The following is an 18177-nucleotide window of genomic DNA, read 5'->3' on the forward strand; positions in this document are numbered from 1 at the left end:
CCCTGCTGGGCTCCGGCGATCCTTCCGCCTCAGCCTTCCAAGTAGCCGGAATTACAGGCATGCGCTACCATGCCTGGCTGATTTTTTGATTTATTGTAGAGATGAGGTCTCGCTTCCCAGGCGGGTCTCGAACCCACGGGCTCAGGCAATCCACTCACCTCAGCCTCCCAAAGGTGCGGGATTACAGGCTGAGCCACCGAGCCTGGCTTTTTTTTTTTTTTTTTTTTTTTTTTAGTTTGAGTCTCACTATGTCACCTGCGCTGGAATGCAGTGGCACACTCAGGGCCACCCCAGTGTTAACCTACTGGATTCCAGTGATCCTTCCACCTCAGCCTTCCAAGTAGCCGGAACTACAGGCGTGCACTACCACACTCAGCTTTTTTTCTTTCTTTCTTTCTTTCTTTTTTTGATTAATTGTAGAGATGAGGTCTCACAAAGTTGCCCAAGTTGATCTTGAACCTGTGGGCTCAGGCAATCCTTTCACCTTAGCTTCCCAAAGTGCTGGGATTATAGGCTTGAGACACTATGCCTGGTCAGAATTGCTTTTTAATAGCTTCAAGTGTTGCAACATGAAGTTACTAGTATGAGAAAGCTAGAGTTTAGGGGTTTTGTTTTGATTTTGTTTTGGGTTTGTTTTTTTTTTTTGTAGTATGGTAAAAATTAATTGCATGCAAGGGGCTAATCTCAGTAAATAGTCTACCAGCTCAAGGTAGAATCTCGAACTTTCTTATTACCATGTATTCTCTTTTGTGCCCTGAAAGTGTGTAGCAGGAATTTTACATGTTTTGGATCAGGCCCATGGATGGGCACCAAAGTACATTCAAAAGGAAGACCACAAATAGAAAAAATCATACACCTTCCCTTGCACACCATTACAAGCAGACTTGCTTAAATAATCAATTGGAACCTGAGTGTCTCAGTCTGAAAAATCATGTCTTCTTTTAGAAAACATGTAATCACCATAAGAAGCTAGGAAATACCAAATAAGTTCCAAAACGAATATTTACTAGTAGATGTAATTTTATTTTTCAGACTGCCCATGAAGTAGAATGCTCATTTAAGTCCTGTAGGCAGGACTACTTTCCATGAAGTAGAATGCTCATTTAAGTCCTGTAGGCAGGACTACAACATGGACATGTGACCTGTGCTGTCACACAGGACTAATGCTTGTTTAATGTTCTGCTGTCACCATCTCAAAATTCTTAATAAACTTTTTAACCAGGGTCCTCAAATTCTCATTCTGCCCTGGGCCATACAAATTTTGTAGCCAGTTCTGTCTGTAGATATTTCTATTGTTAAGACATCTTAGCACTTTGGGAGGCCAAGGTGAAAGGACTAATCGGAGGCTTTATAAACTCTAAAATCCCGTGTGAATCTTTTAGGAATGAACAAAGTTGCCATTAGTATAATATTCATGCTTTTAAAATATATTTATTGATCCCCTGGCACTATGCTAGACTTGTGGAAAATGAAAACAATTCAGTCCCTGCCTTCAAAGGTTTTCATTTCTAGAGTTGAGTATTTGTTATATATTTTCAGTCTCTTGAAAAATTGATAATAGTTGCATAAAACCTGTTGTTATAGCTGAAAAGAAGATTCCTCCATATATGTTAGAGGCAAACACATGGCACAGAGGAGCTAAATGTTAAGTGTAGAGTAAATAGCATTTGCAGCTTATCAGTTTTTCCTCTTTAAATATATATAAACATAGCAATGCTGAATGCTTAAATACTCAGTTTTCCTTTATTATGTTAGTTGAGGAGCATTGGCTTGTGTGGTTGATTTTTAAAACCTACGTTAGGAAAGATAAAATTTCATTAAAAGACAGTTTTTAAAATACCAGTCTATTTGGGAATTAATGCCAACTCTTCATTTTTGTGTAAGGCAAGAATTAGAAAGTATTCTCTTAGCTTGTGTAACTTGATGGTGGGTAGGTTGCTATCTGGAGCAACTTCCTCAGTGGAGCATGATACCCAGGCAATCTGATGCAAGTGAAGATAGCAAGGATTTCACAATGCCCTGTGAGCCCACTGACAATCAACCCATTTGCATTTTGTCATGTCTATCCCACTGTGCATACCTACTCACTATGGGCTTGAATTTTCCATATCAATGTCATTCCCAATACCCGAACAGAGTACTAAAAATGATATGTTATGTTGCCTAATGGAAATTCATTCAGGGCATAAACTTGAATTTACTGTATGAATGTCATAAGAAATGTTAATAAACTATTGTGTTGTCACTGGTTAAAGCATTTCTCTAGACAAACTTTAAGAAATGGGTTCTGCAAAAACGAATGATTTGTAAATAAACACTGGACTAAGCATGAAGAAAACATTTCTAATGATAGAAAATCATTCCTTAATAAGTTTCATTTTAAGTGTTAACCAACATATTGAAGAAGCAACACTGTGTGAAGGCTTAAATCGAGACATGGGTTTATATCTTCTATTTGTAGTGATCATCTTGTCTTAAAACTCAAAATTAAGGAAATACAAAATTAGTTTGCTCATGCATTTTCTATGTACATCATTAAATCATTACATTTTCCCTCAGCACTTAACAGAGCTACTTTTGACTAGAAAACACATGTGACTTTTTCAGCTTTCATTAGTCTTTTCAGTAATCCCCAATAATAAAAAATAAAATAAAATCTAATTGAACTTTGAACTTCATGAATAATAATTAAAAACAAAAGTCAACCTTCTATAGAATTTGTCTTATATCTTTATTGATTATCAGCACTGTCCGTTATCACATATAACAATAAGTGCTTTAGAAGAAAAAAAAAGTTGAATAAGACCTTCAAGACATCAGTTTCATGCTGATGGATTTGTCAATAGTTCAGTTTCTCATGCCTTTGCCTTTCTGAGCTATGTTTATTTAAGCAGTCTTGAGTGTTCTTGCATATTGACTAAAGGAGCTGAAATTGATGGAAACAAGGTTATTCTTAGTAATCTGACAGTTTGGGTCCTTAATGTTCAACAATGGAAAAACTAGAAATGATGCCCTGCCAAAAGAAAGCAAATTAAGGAAATAAAGTGAGAAAGAAAGCTAGTTAAAGGAAACATCATTTACATTACAGTGTCAGGAATTTACAATTGGGGAGCAACTTTAAAAGTTAGTTTTGTCTGTGATGCAAATGAAGTCAAATTTTACTGCAGAGCAGGTTGTCAGAGATCAGACATTAATATATTTAACAGCTATTCCATGACCTAGATGAAAAGTCCCAGGCCAGATTTCTCTGTGGGCCAATGTGAGCCGATGTCACTACACCAATGGCTGTCTCCCAAAACAAGACAACAGTTGAATAAGTAATGAAACAAGTTTCAAGGTAATATCTGAGCAACCAGTCTTTAAGTATTTGTTACTGAATATATATACTTTTTAAAGGCCTCTAATTTTAACCTCGGAGTTTTAACCTTACATGTCAGACTAGGGTACTTAATCAATTTGAAGAATTAACAATTGTCTTGTTATCCTCTGTCCCTCATAGGAAGATGATTAGCAGGCTTAACTTATTTATGGTATATTGGTAAGATTATTTTTATCTTAACTTTTGTAAAATATGATAGTAGCTTTTATTAAAAAGCACTTTTATGATTTTTAATTTTTATTTATAATCATGCAGAATCCAAGTTAAAAATGTACCTTAAAATATACAAATATCTCAAGTGGTTTTTAAGTTTTCTTTATTTGGTGGTATCAGAACATCAGGGTGGGAGAAATATGTTTGACAATTTTCAGTTCTGTAGAAATGAAACTATTGTTCTTCATGATAACATTCAGTGATATCATGATAACATTCAGTGATATCATGATAACACTCAGTATGCTAATGAGAATAGGTTTTATTAGTTATACAATTCTATATGGCATTTGAGGTGTAGTTTCAAAATAAGACCAAACAGCATTTCTAGACTCTAAGACTATTATGGCTCTACTCTTGACTGACTTGATATTATCATCTGTATTTCCAGTGCTTAGCATAATTCTGAGCTCAATAAATATTTTTGGCTGAATAAATGAATATTTCATACAGAGGCATCTTTTGAAAATAACAATAGATTTGAATCTGAACCAAAGAGTCTTAATTTATGTTTCTAGTATTCCTACTCAGCTCCTTGCAAAGGATATAAGATTTATCTATGAGCCTTAGGCTTTTCAAATAAATTTTTCTAATGCAGTTGCTTTTTCTTTTGTCTGCTCCCAAGGGTAACACTGTGTAATGGGAAGTACAGTAATATATTGGGAGGATCACAGTCTTTGATGGAGACACACTTGAGTTCTGGTTTCAGTTCTGCTATTTACAACCTCAGGGCAACTAATTTATCCTCCCTGATGTTGGGTTTTACTGTGAGTAAATATGAGAATAATAACCCAGGTCCTTGATTGAACAACCAGTCCATAGATCTAACATACAGTCTGGAACATAGCAGGCATTCAGATCACTTAATGAGTTCATTTAGAAGTCTTTATAGTAAAAGGCAACTTGTTACAATGTTTTGACTATTTTTCAATTTCTTCTTTGTTTCACAGACGACGACTTTTTTCACGAACTCCCAGAAACATTTCCATCTGACCCACCAGAGCCTCTGCCACATTTCCTTATTGAGCCTGAAGAAGCTTATATTGTGAAGAATAAGCCTGTGAACCTATACTGTAAAGCCAGCCCTGCCACCCAGATCTATTTCAAGTGCAATAGCGAATGGGTTCATCAGAAGGACCACATAGTGGATGAGCGAGTAGACGAAACTTCCGGTGAGTTTTCCATTGCATTTGGATTGTAGTTCAAGATTCACTTACTCACTACTTTAACCTATTGTCATACTATTATTTCAATTAATGAAATTGAAAATGGAGTGCTTATTCTTTGGCAAAAAGCTTTGAATCTGTTTGGTTAAAATTTGGTGACATTGTTCCTTGCATTGCAAAGTAAAATGTGATGAATCAATCTTGACTTGATTCCTGTTGGACTACATGAAATTTAAACAGGTTCATGCTTAAGTAAATAAATAATATGAATGAATAGACTGAAGTAATGCCAAATGCCCTATTAAAGTATTTCCTTAAATTGCACTCATGAGGTAGTCATATCTAAGTATCCTGAGATCTGGGGAGAATGTTCAATAAGGATAAGTTGCACTTTTTTTTACATCACTGTCTAAAGTTCACTCACATGCATATTTTCCCTTTGTATTTTTTAAAAGAGCATTAAAATGGTATAGATTCAAAGTATCCTGCATCCCTAACTTATATCCAAAAATGAATCGCTAAAATTCCCAAGTCTTATCTAAAGTTGAATTGAGGGTGATTGAGAACAGTGATAGTGTAGCATCCAGGAACAGGAGAAATGATAAGTATATCCACTTTCTGGGTAGATCTTGATCAATGTATCTTTGCTCTAAGCATAGTTAAAACTCCTGACTTTGTTGCTCTAGAAATATCACCCTTAAAGATAAACTACTAAAGATAGACGGGATGAAGTAGGTTTCAATAATCTGTGGGATTTAGCTAAGCCATAAAGGAAACTTTCTTGATAACAATTTTTTACTCTACATTGAGATGCTTATAATAGATGTGGAATCTTCTAGAGATCTTTTAAATTGGAAAGGTAAACCAGCCTGGGCAACATAGTGAAACCCATCTCTCTACAAAAATAAAAATAAAAATAATTTTTTTAAAAAATTAGCCAAGGATGGTGGCATGCACCTGTACTCCTGGCTATTCGGGATGCTGAAATGGAAGGATCGCTTGAGGCCAGGAGGTCAAGCTGCCATGAGCTGTGATCATCATGATTGTGCCACTGCACTCCAGCCTGGGTGACAGAGTGAAACCCTGACTCAAAATAAATAAATAAGTAAATACATAAACAAATAAATAGGAAAGATATATATATTTCCATGGTAGTTTCAGTGTTTTTGTCCTCCAGCAGGGAAAGTAACTTTTTGAACTTTCAGATCCCTTCTAGATGTGTGATTTTATAGCATTAAGACATATATTTTAAGTATTAAGTCTTCAGTGTTCAACATTTTCAAGCTAAAGAGTGGCAATTATGAAACAAAAATTGAAGTATTTAAATATCTTTGTTATCCTTTATTGATATCTTTCTGTACCAAAATGGATACATGCTTTCAAAATTCAATTTGTGGATAATTTATAATTGTGCCTAAGTATTGGATTAACCTGGGGTGCGTAGAGACCAACACTTGAGAGGGATCCACTTTCAATGTTCCTAACTATGAATAGTACATCAAGGTGATGGAACATAATAAAACAATAGAAAGTGAGTGGAATGAGAGGAGGCAACTTTGCAAAAATCATGTGGGGCATATACTTTATAACACAAATGGTCTTAGAAAATTAGGTGGTAACTCTACGTAATTCTCAATTTGTGATTCAATATGCTCACTGACTGCAAGCTGATGACTGCAGAAATAACAGGGCATCCAATTGTAGGGTAGCTTGCTTCAGGAAGTTGCTGCACCTTTGGGTCTAATTACTCAGCAAATAAGTCTTCCAGATGTCTTCAAAATCTCAGGTGAATAGGGTTTTATTTGTACTTGTTTCAGCTCATTTATTTGTAAAAATTTCAAATATATACCCTTTTAATGATAAGAAGAAAAATAGATCAGGTATGGTGATTATGCCTGTCATCCCAGGGTTTGGAGGGGCTAGCTAAAAGGTTCACTTAAGACCAGGATTTTAAGACCAGCCTGGGCAACATAGCAAAACCAATCTCTAAAAAAATTTTAAAAATAGCCAAGTATGGTGGTGTGCTCCTATAGTCCTAGCGACTCAGGAGGCTGATATAGGTGACTTGCGTAAACCCAAGAATTGGAGGTTACAGTGAGCTATGATTGCATCACCACATGCTCTCCTAAGTGACAGAGTGAGGCCCTGTCTCTAAATTTAAAAAGAAAAAAAAATCACAAAAGCTAAAATGAATCACAACATATTTAGGCTTGTCTTTACTAAATAATGCAAATACCTACATAGAAAGATAGTAAATAAAGACAAAACTGCTCTAATATTAAGCACTTCTGCTAACTTCATACAGTGTTTGTCTCTCTCTCTCTCTCTCTCTCACACACACACACACACACACACACACACACACACACACAGAGGGAGACAGAGATTTTCTTCTTGTAAAACATTTTCTATATTTCTACACAAAATTAATTAATATTGCATATACCAATGATTAAAACTACCTTTTTAAAGTAACTATAAAATGTATGGCATGTTTTTATTCAAATTCAGGATTGATAGATGAGAACTAAAGGAAGATTTGGGAGGTCCAATACTTGCACAGTTCTCATAAGATTCAGGGATGGTGTGACGATACGAATAACTTTTTGTTGGCTTTCATTTTCATCCAAAACTGTACAAGAAAACCAGTTTTGGATGAAAATGAAAGCCAACAAAAAGTTATTCGTATCTTGTACAACATTTTCAAATGTTGACATACTAGACTTATGTAAGCAGTAGCTTTTTTTTTTTATTTAATCAATATTTTTTATTTTGATATTGTGGGGTACAGTTAAGGGTTAGGTATACAAATATGCTTCATTCAGGCCCCCTTGTTGATAACTGGTGTCTTCCTGTCTCTAGACAAATGTTTACTACCATTAGTCCCATCCCCCCCATAGTTTCCCAACACTGTCAGTCATTTTCTTATAGTAGTGCATTGGATGATCAAGGTCCACTATATGAGTGAGAATATGTGGTACTCAGATCTTTGTTTCTGTGAGAGGTCACTTAGTATTATAGACTCTAGCTCCATCCAGGCTGCTACAAAATTCATGATTTTGTTCTTTTTTATGGCTACATAGTATTCCATCGTGTATATGTACCACTTTTTTTTTATCCAGTTCTCTTTTGATGGACAGCGTGGTTGGTTCCAAGTTCTAGCTACTGTGAACAATGCTGCAATGAACATTCGCGTGCAGGTATCTTTTTTATAGAGTGATTTGTGTTCTTCAGGGTATATTCCCAGTAGAGGGATTGCAGGGTCAAATGGGAGGATGATGTTTAGGGCTTTTAGGAATCGCCACATTGCTTTCCACAGAGGTTGCACTAGTTTACACTCCCACCAACAGTGTAGAAGTGTTCCCTTTTCGCCACACCCTCTCCAGCAGCTGTTATTTTTTGAGTTGCTGATAATTGCCATTCTGACTAGAGTTAGGTGGTATCTCAGTGTGGTTTTGATTTGCATCTCCCTGATGATTAATGAGGTTGAGCATTTCTTCATGTGTCTGTTGGCTGCTCGGATGTCTTCCTTTGTGAAGTGTCTGTTCATATCTTTTGTCCACTTTATAATGGGGTTCTTTGTTGTTTTCTTTTCAGCACATTTGAGTTCCTTGTAGATACAGGATGTTAAGCCTTTGTCAGACCTGGAGTTGGCAAATACTTTTTCCCAGTCTGTAGGCCGTCTTCCTGCTCTCTTGATGGTTTCTTTGGCTTTGCAGAAACTTGTCAGTTTAATGAGGTCCCACTTGTCTATCTTATCCCTTATGGCCTGTGAGTTTCAAGTTTTGTTCAGGAACTGGATGCCAGTTCCAATTTCCATGAGGATATGTCCTTCATTTTCTAAGGTTCTTATGGTTTGAGGTTTTATATTTAGGTCCCTGATCCATTTGGAGTTAATTTTTGTGTATGGGGATAGATAGGGGTCCTGTTTCAATCTTCTGCATGTGGCCAGCCAGTTTTCCCAGCACCATTTACTGAATAGGTTCTCCTCTCCCCAGTGGTAGGTGGTGGAGGTTTTGTCGAAGACGAGTTGGTTGAGAAATTGAGGTCTTGCCTCTGGAATCTCAATTCTATTCCATTGGTCTATATGCCTGTTCCTATACCAATACCAAGCTGTTTTGATGATAGTAGCTTTATAGTAAAGTTTGAAGTCTGGTAATGTGATACCACCTGCTTTGTATTTTTTATTGAGGATTGTTTTGGCTATTCTTGGTTGTTTGTGTTTCCATATGAATTCCTGTGTTGTTTTTTCTAGGTCTGAGAAGAATGTTGCTGGTAATTTGATAGGTATTGCATTGAATCTGTAGATTGCCTTAGGTAAGATGGACATCTTCACAGTGTTGATTCTTCCAATCCATGAGCATGGGATATTTTTCCACTTATATGTGTCATCTTTGATTTCTTTGAGCAGAGTTTTGTAGTTTTCATTGTAAAGGTCTTTCACTTCTCTGGTTAGGAAGATGCCAAGGTATTTCATTTTTTTGTGGCTATGGTGAATGGAATTGTGCTTCTTATTTGGGTTTCTGTTTGTTTATTATGGGTGTAAAGAAATGCAATTGTCTTTTGCACATTTATTTTATATCCTGAGACTTTGCCGAAGGCCTTTATCAGTGAAGGAGGTTTTTGACAGATTCTCTTGAGTTTTCCAGGTATACAACCATGTCATCTGCAAAGAGAGATAATTTGACTTCCTCTTTTTCTATTTGGATACCCCTGATTGTCTTGTCTTCTCTGATCACTCTAGCCAGGACTTCCAATACTATATTGAACAGGAGAGGTGAGAGTAGGCATCCTTGTCTTGTTCCAGTTTTTGGGGGAAATGGTTCCAGTTTTTGTCTGTTTTGGAGTATGCTGGCTGTGGGTTTCTCATAGATGGCTTTTACTACTTTGAGGTATGTTCCCTGTATGCCTAGATGTTCAAGGGTTTTTATCAAGAAGCGGTGCTGGATTTTATCAAAAGCTTTTTCTGCATCTAATGATATAATCATGTGGTTTTTGTTTTGACATCTGTTGATGTATTTAATTACATTTATTGTTTTGCGAATGTTGAACCAGCCTTGCATCCCAGGGATGAAGCCTACTTGGTCATAATGGATGATTTTTGAGGTGTGTTGTTGAATCTGGTTTGCTAGGATCTTGTTGAGAATTTTAGCGTCTATGTTCATCAAAGATATTGGCCTGTAGTTCTCTTTTTTTGTTGGATCTTTACCTGGCTTGGGTATCAATGTGATGTTAACTTCATAAAATGATTTGGGGAAGGTTCCATCTTTCTCAATAGCCTGAAATAGCTTCAGTAGGATTGGAATCAGTTCCTCCTTAAATGTCTTGTAGAATTCTGCTGGAAAGTCATCTGGTCTGGGGCTTTTTTTTGTAGGTAGTTTTCTTATTACGTAGTCAATTTCCTTGATTGTTATTGGTCTATTTAGGGTCTCAATTTCTTCTTGTTTCAACCTAGGCAGGTTGTGTGATGACAGAAAGTCCTCCATTTCCTTGAGGGTTTCAAGTTTGTTTCCATACAAATGTACATAGTAGTCTCTGATGATCCTTTGTATTTCTTCAGGGTCAGATGTGACTTCATCTTTTGTGTTTCTGATTGTGCTTATTTGGGTTTTTTCTTTCTTCTTCTTGGTCAGTCTAGCTAGGGGACTATCGATCTTGTTTATCCTTTCGAAGAACTAGTTTTTTGTTTCATTGATTTTTTTGTATTGTCTTTTTGTCTTCCACGTCCTGGATTTGGGCTTTTATTTTGGTGATCTGGATTCTTCTGCTGAAATTAGGGTTTTTGTGATTTTGCTTTTCCAGCTTCCTTAGGTGCCTTGTTAGGCTATTAATTTGTGCTCCTTCCATTTTCTTCATGTGTGTTCGTGGGGATATAAATTCCCCTCTTACTACAGTTTTTAAGGCGTCCCTTAGTTTTTGGTAAGATGTTTCTTCATTTTCATTTGTTTCCAGGTATCTTTTGATCTCCGTTTTGATTTCATCATTGATTCAGGAGTTGTTTAGCATCATGCTATTTCGTGTCCATGTCTTTGTGGGTTTTTGGGGGATCTTGTTGGTGTCAATGTTTATTTTTATTCCACTGTGGTCCGAGAAGGTGCATGGTAGAATTTCTGTCTTTTTAAATTTGCTTATGCTTGATTTATGGCCGAGTATGTGGTCGATCTTGGAATATGTCCCATGCGGTGATGAGTAGAATGTGTATTCTCTAGTCTTTGGATGGAATGTTCTGTAGGTATCAATTAAGTCCATGTGGTCCAGAGTCACATTGAGGTTCCGAATCTCGTTGTTGATTTTTTGTCCCGATGATCTGTCGAGGGTTGTGAGTGGGGTATTAAAGTCCCCAGTTATGATTATGTTAGAGTCAATATCTTTCTTTAGTTTTCCTAGGAGTTGCTTTGTAAAAGTTGGTGCACCTATGTTAGGTGCATATATGTTTAGGATAGATATTTCTTGTTGATGGAGTGAGCCTTTTATCATTATGTAGTGGTCTTCTGTATCTTTTTAAATTTTGATAGTTTAAATGGTATTTTGTCTGAAATTAGGATCACAACTCCTCCTTTCTTTTGGGTTCCATTCACCTGGAAATTTGTTTCCCATCCTCTTACTTTGAGTCTGTGCATGTCCTTTCTAGTGAGATGGGTCTCTTGAAGGCAGTATATTGTTGCCTGATGATATTTTATCCATTTTGCCATTCTATGTCTTTTCAGTGGTGCATTTAGTCCATTCACATTCAGGCTAAATATTGAAATGTGAGAGTTCATCCCTAACATACAGTTCTTTTAGAGTTGTTCTTCCACTTGGTTTATTGTCTTTCTTTTGTTTTGGGGGTTGATTCATATGTATTTTATTCTTTTTCCTGTACTCTTATGAAAAATGTTGCTCTTTTTTTCCCCATTTCTTCTGTGTTTAGTACTTTCTTAAGTGTTTCATGTAGAGGTGGTTTGGTGGCAGCGTAAGTTCTTAGGGATTGGATATCTGGGAACGATTTTAATTCTCCCTCGCTGATGAAGCTTAATCTGGCAGGGTAGGTTATTCTTGGTTGAAATTGTTTATCTTTTAGGACTTTGAAGATAGGGCTCCAAGCTCTTCTAGACTGCAGGGTTTCTGTAGATAAATCTGCTGCTATTCTAATTGGTTTTCCATGGTAGATAATCTGACCTTTTTCTCTTGCTGCCTTTAGGATTTTTTCTTTTATGCCTAGTTTGTTTAGGTGAATTATTATGTGTCTAGGAGTTGGTTTTCTCATTTGTTGTCTTGCAGAGGTTCTCTGGATCTCTTGTGTTTGAGTTTTTGCATCATTGATTAGATAAGGGAAGTTTTCTTGAATGATCTCATGGAAGGTTTGTTCCAATGTGGTCTCTGTCTCTTTTTCTGCCTCAGGCAGACCAATTACCCTTAGGTTAGGCCTCTTGAGGTAATCGCTCATCTCTTGAAGGTTTTTTTCTGTCTTTTTGAGCTTGTTTTCTGTGTTCTTGAGAGTTTGGGTTATTTCTATATATTGGTCCTCAAGCTCTGAGATTCTTTCTTCTGCTTGGGTAATTCTGCTTTCCATGCTTATCAGTTGATTGTTTGTTTCATTCACAGTATTCTTTATTACTGTTATCTCAGATATCAGCTCCTTTCTAGTTTCTTCTTGAGTCTCCTCAATTCTTTTTAATCTCTCCATTAATGTCTTGATGTCTAGGGTTGTATTTTGAGACCATTCAGTTGTTTGTATTCCAAAGTCAGTTTTCTCAGTGTCTGTCCTCCCAGGAGTCTGGGAAGGACCCATATTCTTCTTTTGGTTTTTCTTCATTTGTGTAGATTTTTCTCTCTGGTCCCTTAGTGGATCAAGTTCCTGAGATCTAATCTCCAGTCTCTCCCCTCTGTTTCTGTTGCAGGTAGTTAGCTTGTCGCTTGGAAGGTCTGTGACACTAGTCTCTATTCAGCGTAGGGGAGGGGCTTTGTCTCCTGTTAATGACGTCACCATGGGAACCGAGGTGGAGGCTCTGCTAGGTGGGTGGGGCAATGCGATGTAAATATGCCTTGAAAATGGCGGAGGTGGTGGTTTTACTTTCACTTTTAGGGGCCTCCTGTGGGTCTCTAGGTGGAACCAGCTGCACAGCTGGGTCCTGGATCTGGGGTGCCTCCAGCTGGCTGGGGTGGAGGACAGGGTCCAGCGTTTCCTCCTCTGGAGCTGGAAGCCTGTGATCAGCACCTTACGCCAGCTTGGGGTTCTGCCCCCTTGCACAGGCTTGTGGTCGCACATGCTGAGTGTCTCAGCCAGGGTGGTCCCGGGGCTTCCGATCTCCAGAGCTCCAGAGGGCAGGTGGTGGTTCTGGGTCTCTCTCAGGGCACTTTAGCCTGAAATGGGACTGGTATCTCTAAGGGGCGGGTGCTCAGAGCCTCCCTGCGTGACCAGCAGCTTCGCACTGGGTGCTGGTCATGACAGGGGATGGAGCTGGGGTCCAGGATTTGGAATTCTACAGCCGGCCAGATCACAGATAGTGGAGCAGCTGCCGTCCGGTGGCAATGTTTGGCCCTGCGTGGGACCAAAAGTCCCCAAGCCTCGTACCAGTGCAGCTGGAGGTGGGCAAGGGGGTGCAGGAAGAAAAGTAATAGTCTTTTTTGGGAAACTCACATTTGGAGAGTCTCAGGGATTCATCTATGCCGTGGCCATCTTGCTTCTCTCTCCCACCAGCATTACCTTTAAAGTTAAGAAAATTTGGGTGGGAATGTAAATTAGTGCAACTTGTATGGAAAACATTATGGAGATTTCTCAAAGAACTAAAATGGGAACTACCATTTGGTCCAGCAGTTCCACTACTGGGTATCTACTCAAAGGAAAATAAATCATTATATTAAAAAGATACCTGCACTGGTTATGTTTATCTTAGCACTATTCACAATAGCAAACTGGATAAATAAAATGTGCTATATATGCATAGTGGAATACTATTCATCCACAAAAAAGAATGAAGCCATGCCTTTTGCAGTGACATAGATGAAACTGGAGGTCAGTTCCTTAAGTGAAACAACTCAGACACAGAAAGACAACTACTGCATAATCTCATTTATAAGATGGAGTCAAATAATTTGTATACATGGACTTAGAGTGTGGAATGATAGACAGTGGAAACTCAGAAGGGCGGAGAGTGTGGGAGGAGGATGGATGATAAGAAATTACTTAATAAGTACAATATGCATTATTCAGGTGATGATACCCCAAAAAGACGTGAGTTTACCACTATACAATCTATCCATGAAACAAAATTACACTTGTACCCCCATTAATTTAAACAAAAATAAAGCTAGGAAGAAGACAGACCACATGCAGAATATTAAAAGAAGACCTCTACCTATTACCATACATAAAAATCAACTCTAAATGAATCAAAGACCTAAATGTAAAATCTCAAACTATTTCTAAGAACCTTAGAAGATGCAGGAGACATCCTTGTGGAAATTGGAACTGGCAACCAATTCCTGATCAAAACCCCGAGTGCCCATGCCATAAGAGATAAGATAGACAAGTGAGACCTCATGAAACTGAAAATCTTCGGCAAAGCTAAAGAAACCGTCAAGAGAGCAGGGAGGCAGCCCACAGACTGGGAAAAAATATCTGCCAATTGTACATCTGACAAGGGCCTAAAATCTAGGATCTACAAGGAAATCAAACATACCAAAAAGAAAAAAACAGCCCCATTACAAAGTGAGCAAAAGATATGAATAGACACTTCTCAAAAGAAGACATACGAGCAGCCAACAGATACATGAAAAATGCTCAGCCTCACTAGTCATCAAAGAAACGCAAATTAAAACCACACTGAGATACCACCCAACTCTAGTCAGGACAGCCATCATCAATAACTCAAAAAACAACATATGCTGGAGAGGATGCGGCAAAAAGGGAACACTTCTATCCTATTGGTGGTAGTGTAAACTAGTACAGCCTCTGTGGAAATCAGTGTGGCAATTTCTAAAAGATCTAAACATCAACCTCCCATACAACCCTGCAATCCCCCTACTGGGAATATACCCAGAGGAACTCAAATCACTCTATGAAAAAGATACCTGCACACGCATATTTATTGCAACGTTATTCACAATAGCAAAAACATGGAATCAACCATGCTGCCCATCTAAAGAGGACTGGATATTAAAAATGTGGTACATATACATGATGGAGTATTTCGCATTCATATAGAAAGACAAAATTATGAACTTCACAGCAACTTGGATAGATATAATACTGAGTGACTTATCACAGAAACGAAGAACCGAGTATCCTCTGTTCTCACTCATAAGCCGACCTTGAACAACTATTGTAATACTATAAGAAAAGGATTGGCAGTAGTGGGAAACTGCCAGGGGAGGGGGGTACACCTCATCAACAAGGGTACCTGCATAATGAACATTTGTATACCTAACCCTGAATTGTACCCCACATATTTAAAATAAAAGATTTATTTAAAAAAGACAAAGATACCTGTAGACACCAGTATTAATTGGTATTGTTGTAACTTACTAAAAGTACTATTAGACAAGACAAATAATGAAGACATAAAAAATTGTAAGAAAGTAATAAATTATTATTTATGACAAATGGTAGGATTTTGTATATCTGGAAAGCTTATGCAGTTTCAAAGGGAAAAAAGTGGAAAAACATCAAGAGAATACAGTAAATAGCTGATAAAACTGAAAACCATTAACTTTCTTATGTACAGATAGCTAATTCAAATTAAAATGCAATAAAAGATATTATTTAGAGTAACAATGTAAAAGAAAATAGATAGACATAAAGTTACCATGAAATTTACATAATTTTAGATAGCAAAATTTTAAATTCTACTCAGAGACAAATAAGATACCCTGACTTAAACAAATGGAAAGACATATATTATTCTTGAATAGAACTCTGAATATTGTTAAATGTCTGATATTTATAAATGAACCTATAAAGTCACCAACATCCTATGAAAAATAATTTGTGAAAATAGTTGAGAGAATTCAGAAATAGTAGAGAAATGAGGGAATCCCAGGTCTTTATAAATACAAAGAGGACTCCCCAAAACCCAGAATGTATTTATTTTTAAAAATTGTGTATTTATTCTTACGTATTTAAACTTCAGTCACCTTCAAAGTAGTCTCTGTTTGTTTCAATACACCTATCAAGACGCTTTTTCCACTGTTCAAGACAGTTTTTGAACTTGTCAATTTTGATGCCATCTAGTGCTTTTGCCATTTTTCGTTTCACCTCTTCCACATCAGCAAACCATTTTCCTTTGAGGATTTTTTTTATCCAAGGAAAGAAAAAAATCATTTGGGGCAAGATTGGGTAAATAGGGAGGGCGGGGCACAGGGGTCATGCCGTTTTTGGTCAAAAACTGCTGAACACTCAGGTGCGTTATCATGGTAGTAGTCACCTATTTGTCACAACTTGGGACGTTTCTTCTGCAAACCATGCCAAACCTTTTCCAAGCTTCCAGAACCATGCCACAACCTTTTCCAAGCTTCCAGATAAAAACCTTAGTTGAGTGTTTGATATGAAGGAATAAATTCCAAGTGTCCTACAAGAGGCCCACCCTCCAAAAGATATTTCCAGGTTTTTTGGGGTCCCCCTAGTATATTATGTAAAGCTAAAGACATTAAAGGATTATGAATTACACTGATTAATGAATTACAATAGAGACCAGTAAATACTCAAATTCCTAAGACTTTTTAGAGTATAATAGAGGTCAGCTTTTCAACCAGTGAGGAAAAGCATTTATTCAAAACATGGATTGAGACAGCAAGACAGTCAGAATTGAAATACAGGCATTTTTATTGCCTCTGAAGCTGGGTTTACCCTGCAACTTTGGTTCCAAACTCTCTGCTTAATAGAATCTGACTGCAGAATTGTTAGGACTGTAGTGGTTCTCAAAAGCAAGAATTGCTACAAATGCATTAAGTCTTGAAATATATTGCAAATCAGAGAAATTTTCTTGACATTTAAAAAATTAAACTTGTTATCACATGATAACAGAGAAAAGTTATTGCAAACAGGTCTGTTTGGCAAACACCTCTGCCTTAGAATAATATTTGGAAGCATAATTTAGTGACAATCAGTTACATTCCATTGCAACTAAGAAAATCACCTATATTCAATAAAATCTCCATCAAAAGTACCTTCATGTTGAAAAACTACAGAACAATAAAACTGAAAAAAAGACAAAAGCTTTTCTCCAACTCTAAATTCTTCCTTTTAAAGTATGAGACCATTAACTAGAAAGCAAATAATACCACAGATCATAACAAAATGGACTGATTCAAGATCATTCATTTCCATTACTCTCTGCCTTTCCACCATTTAAACCATGCTCACATTTCTTGCAGATGGGTAACCTAAAAAACAGAAAAGTGGAAAGCAGCATACATTACATGCTTTAGAAATTTTCAGTACTCGGAGTTCTTGATTTGCTAATATAGTATTACCTACATTGCCTTCAAAATTCCATAGAAATCTTGATCCGCTCAAAATTTTATGGCGATATTTTTGAGAAAAACTCTGGTTTGGCTGCCTGCTTTCTATTTACTTGAAGTCTTTTCAACTCTTGTTTCCATGGAACCTAAGATCCGCCATCTAAAAGCAAATATTTTTCTTCTACAAAGAAGCAAGGAAGTTTAGAAAGCCATAGCTATTTTGAAATTTTAATAATCCTTGAGATTTTCCTTTTTCATCCTTAATTATCCTCAAATTAGCAGAAAAGAGCAATAAGGCCAGCATAGCAATAAAAAATGTCGGAGTCCTGCTCCAACCTATGAGGGGGGGTTGGACCTGCACCGGAGAGTCAAGACGGCGAGAAGAAACCACTCGGAGGCAGTTCTTCTGGGATCAGTCTGATCAGGACTGAGTCCAAATTTTATTCAGACTCCTCCAACTTATATACCATTTTCTATACCCTCCAGCAGTGTGATAATTACTTGCTGGGGGCGAACAAATTCCATGATGTATATCGCGCTTTACAAACTATGCATCACAAGACCATCACGAGACTTGCAAGTTCCAAGCAAACAATTATAATTCCATGATGCATGACGTACTTCACAAAACTTACATTAAAATCACAGGTACACAATTTCAATACAGATTGTTCAAAGTGTTTTCCATAATGTTCAATAAATCATTCATATTATACTCTTTGTTCTAGACCCTAATTAATATAAAAAACTTTCTAAGTTAACTCTAGGTTCAATCCAAGTTCACTGACTCCTAATATTTTTTAATGATTAATATTATCAACTTAACACTATACTATAATCTATAAGTTTACTTAAATGACTTAATTTTTATTTATTCCATTAACCTATTATGATTCAACATAGTGCCCTGTAATTCTATAACAATTAATTCAAAACTTATTCTTGAACTACAAAACCTTACCATGACTTATATGAGTT

At 36.9% G+C, this 18177-nt stretch overlaps 1 protein-coding gene across 1 annotated transcript in view; it reads left to right on the forward strand.

The window, feature by feature from the left end:
* The window catches only part of LOC103258742 (netrin receptor UNC5C-like), an 83790-nt gene that overhangs the window by 1351 nt on the left and 64262 nt on the right, over nt 1-18177 (forward strand). Inside the window, exon 2 of the mRNA XM_021711533.1 lies at nt 4543-4764. Coding sequence (XP_021567208.1) covers nt 4543-4764 — 222 coding nt within the window. The remainder of the gene's footprint in view (nt 1-4542; nt 4765-18177) is intronic.

The sequence above is a fragment of the Carlito syrichta genome, unplaced genomic scaffold (assembly GCF_000164805.1).
Source record: "Carlito syrichta isolate Samal-C Ts95f unplaced genomic scaffold, Tarsius_syrichta-2.0.1 Scaffold302351, whole genome shotgun sequence".
Lineage (NCBI taxonomy): Eukaryota > Metazoa > Chordata > Mammalia > Primates > Tarsiidae > Carlito > Carlito syrichta.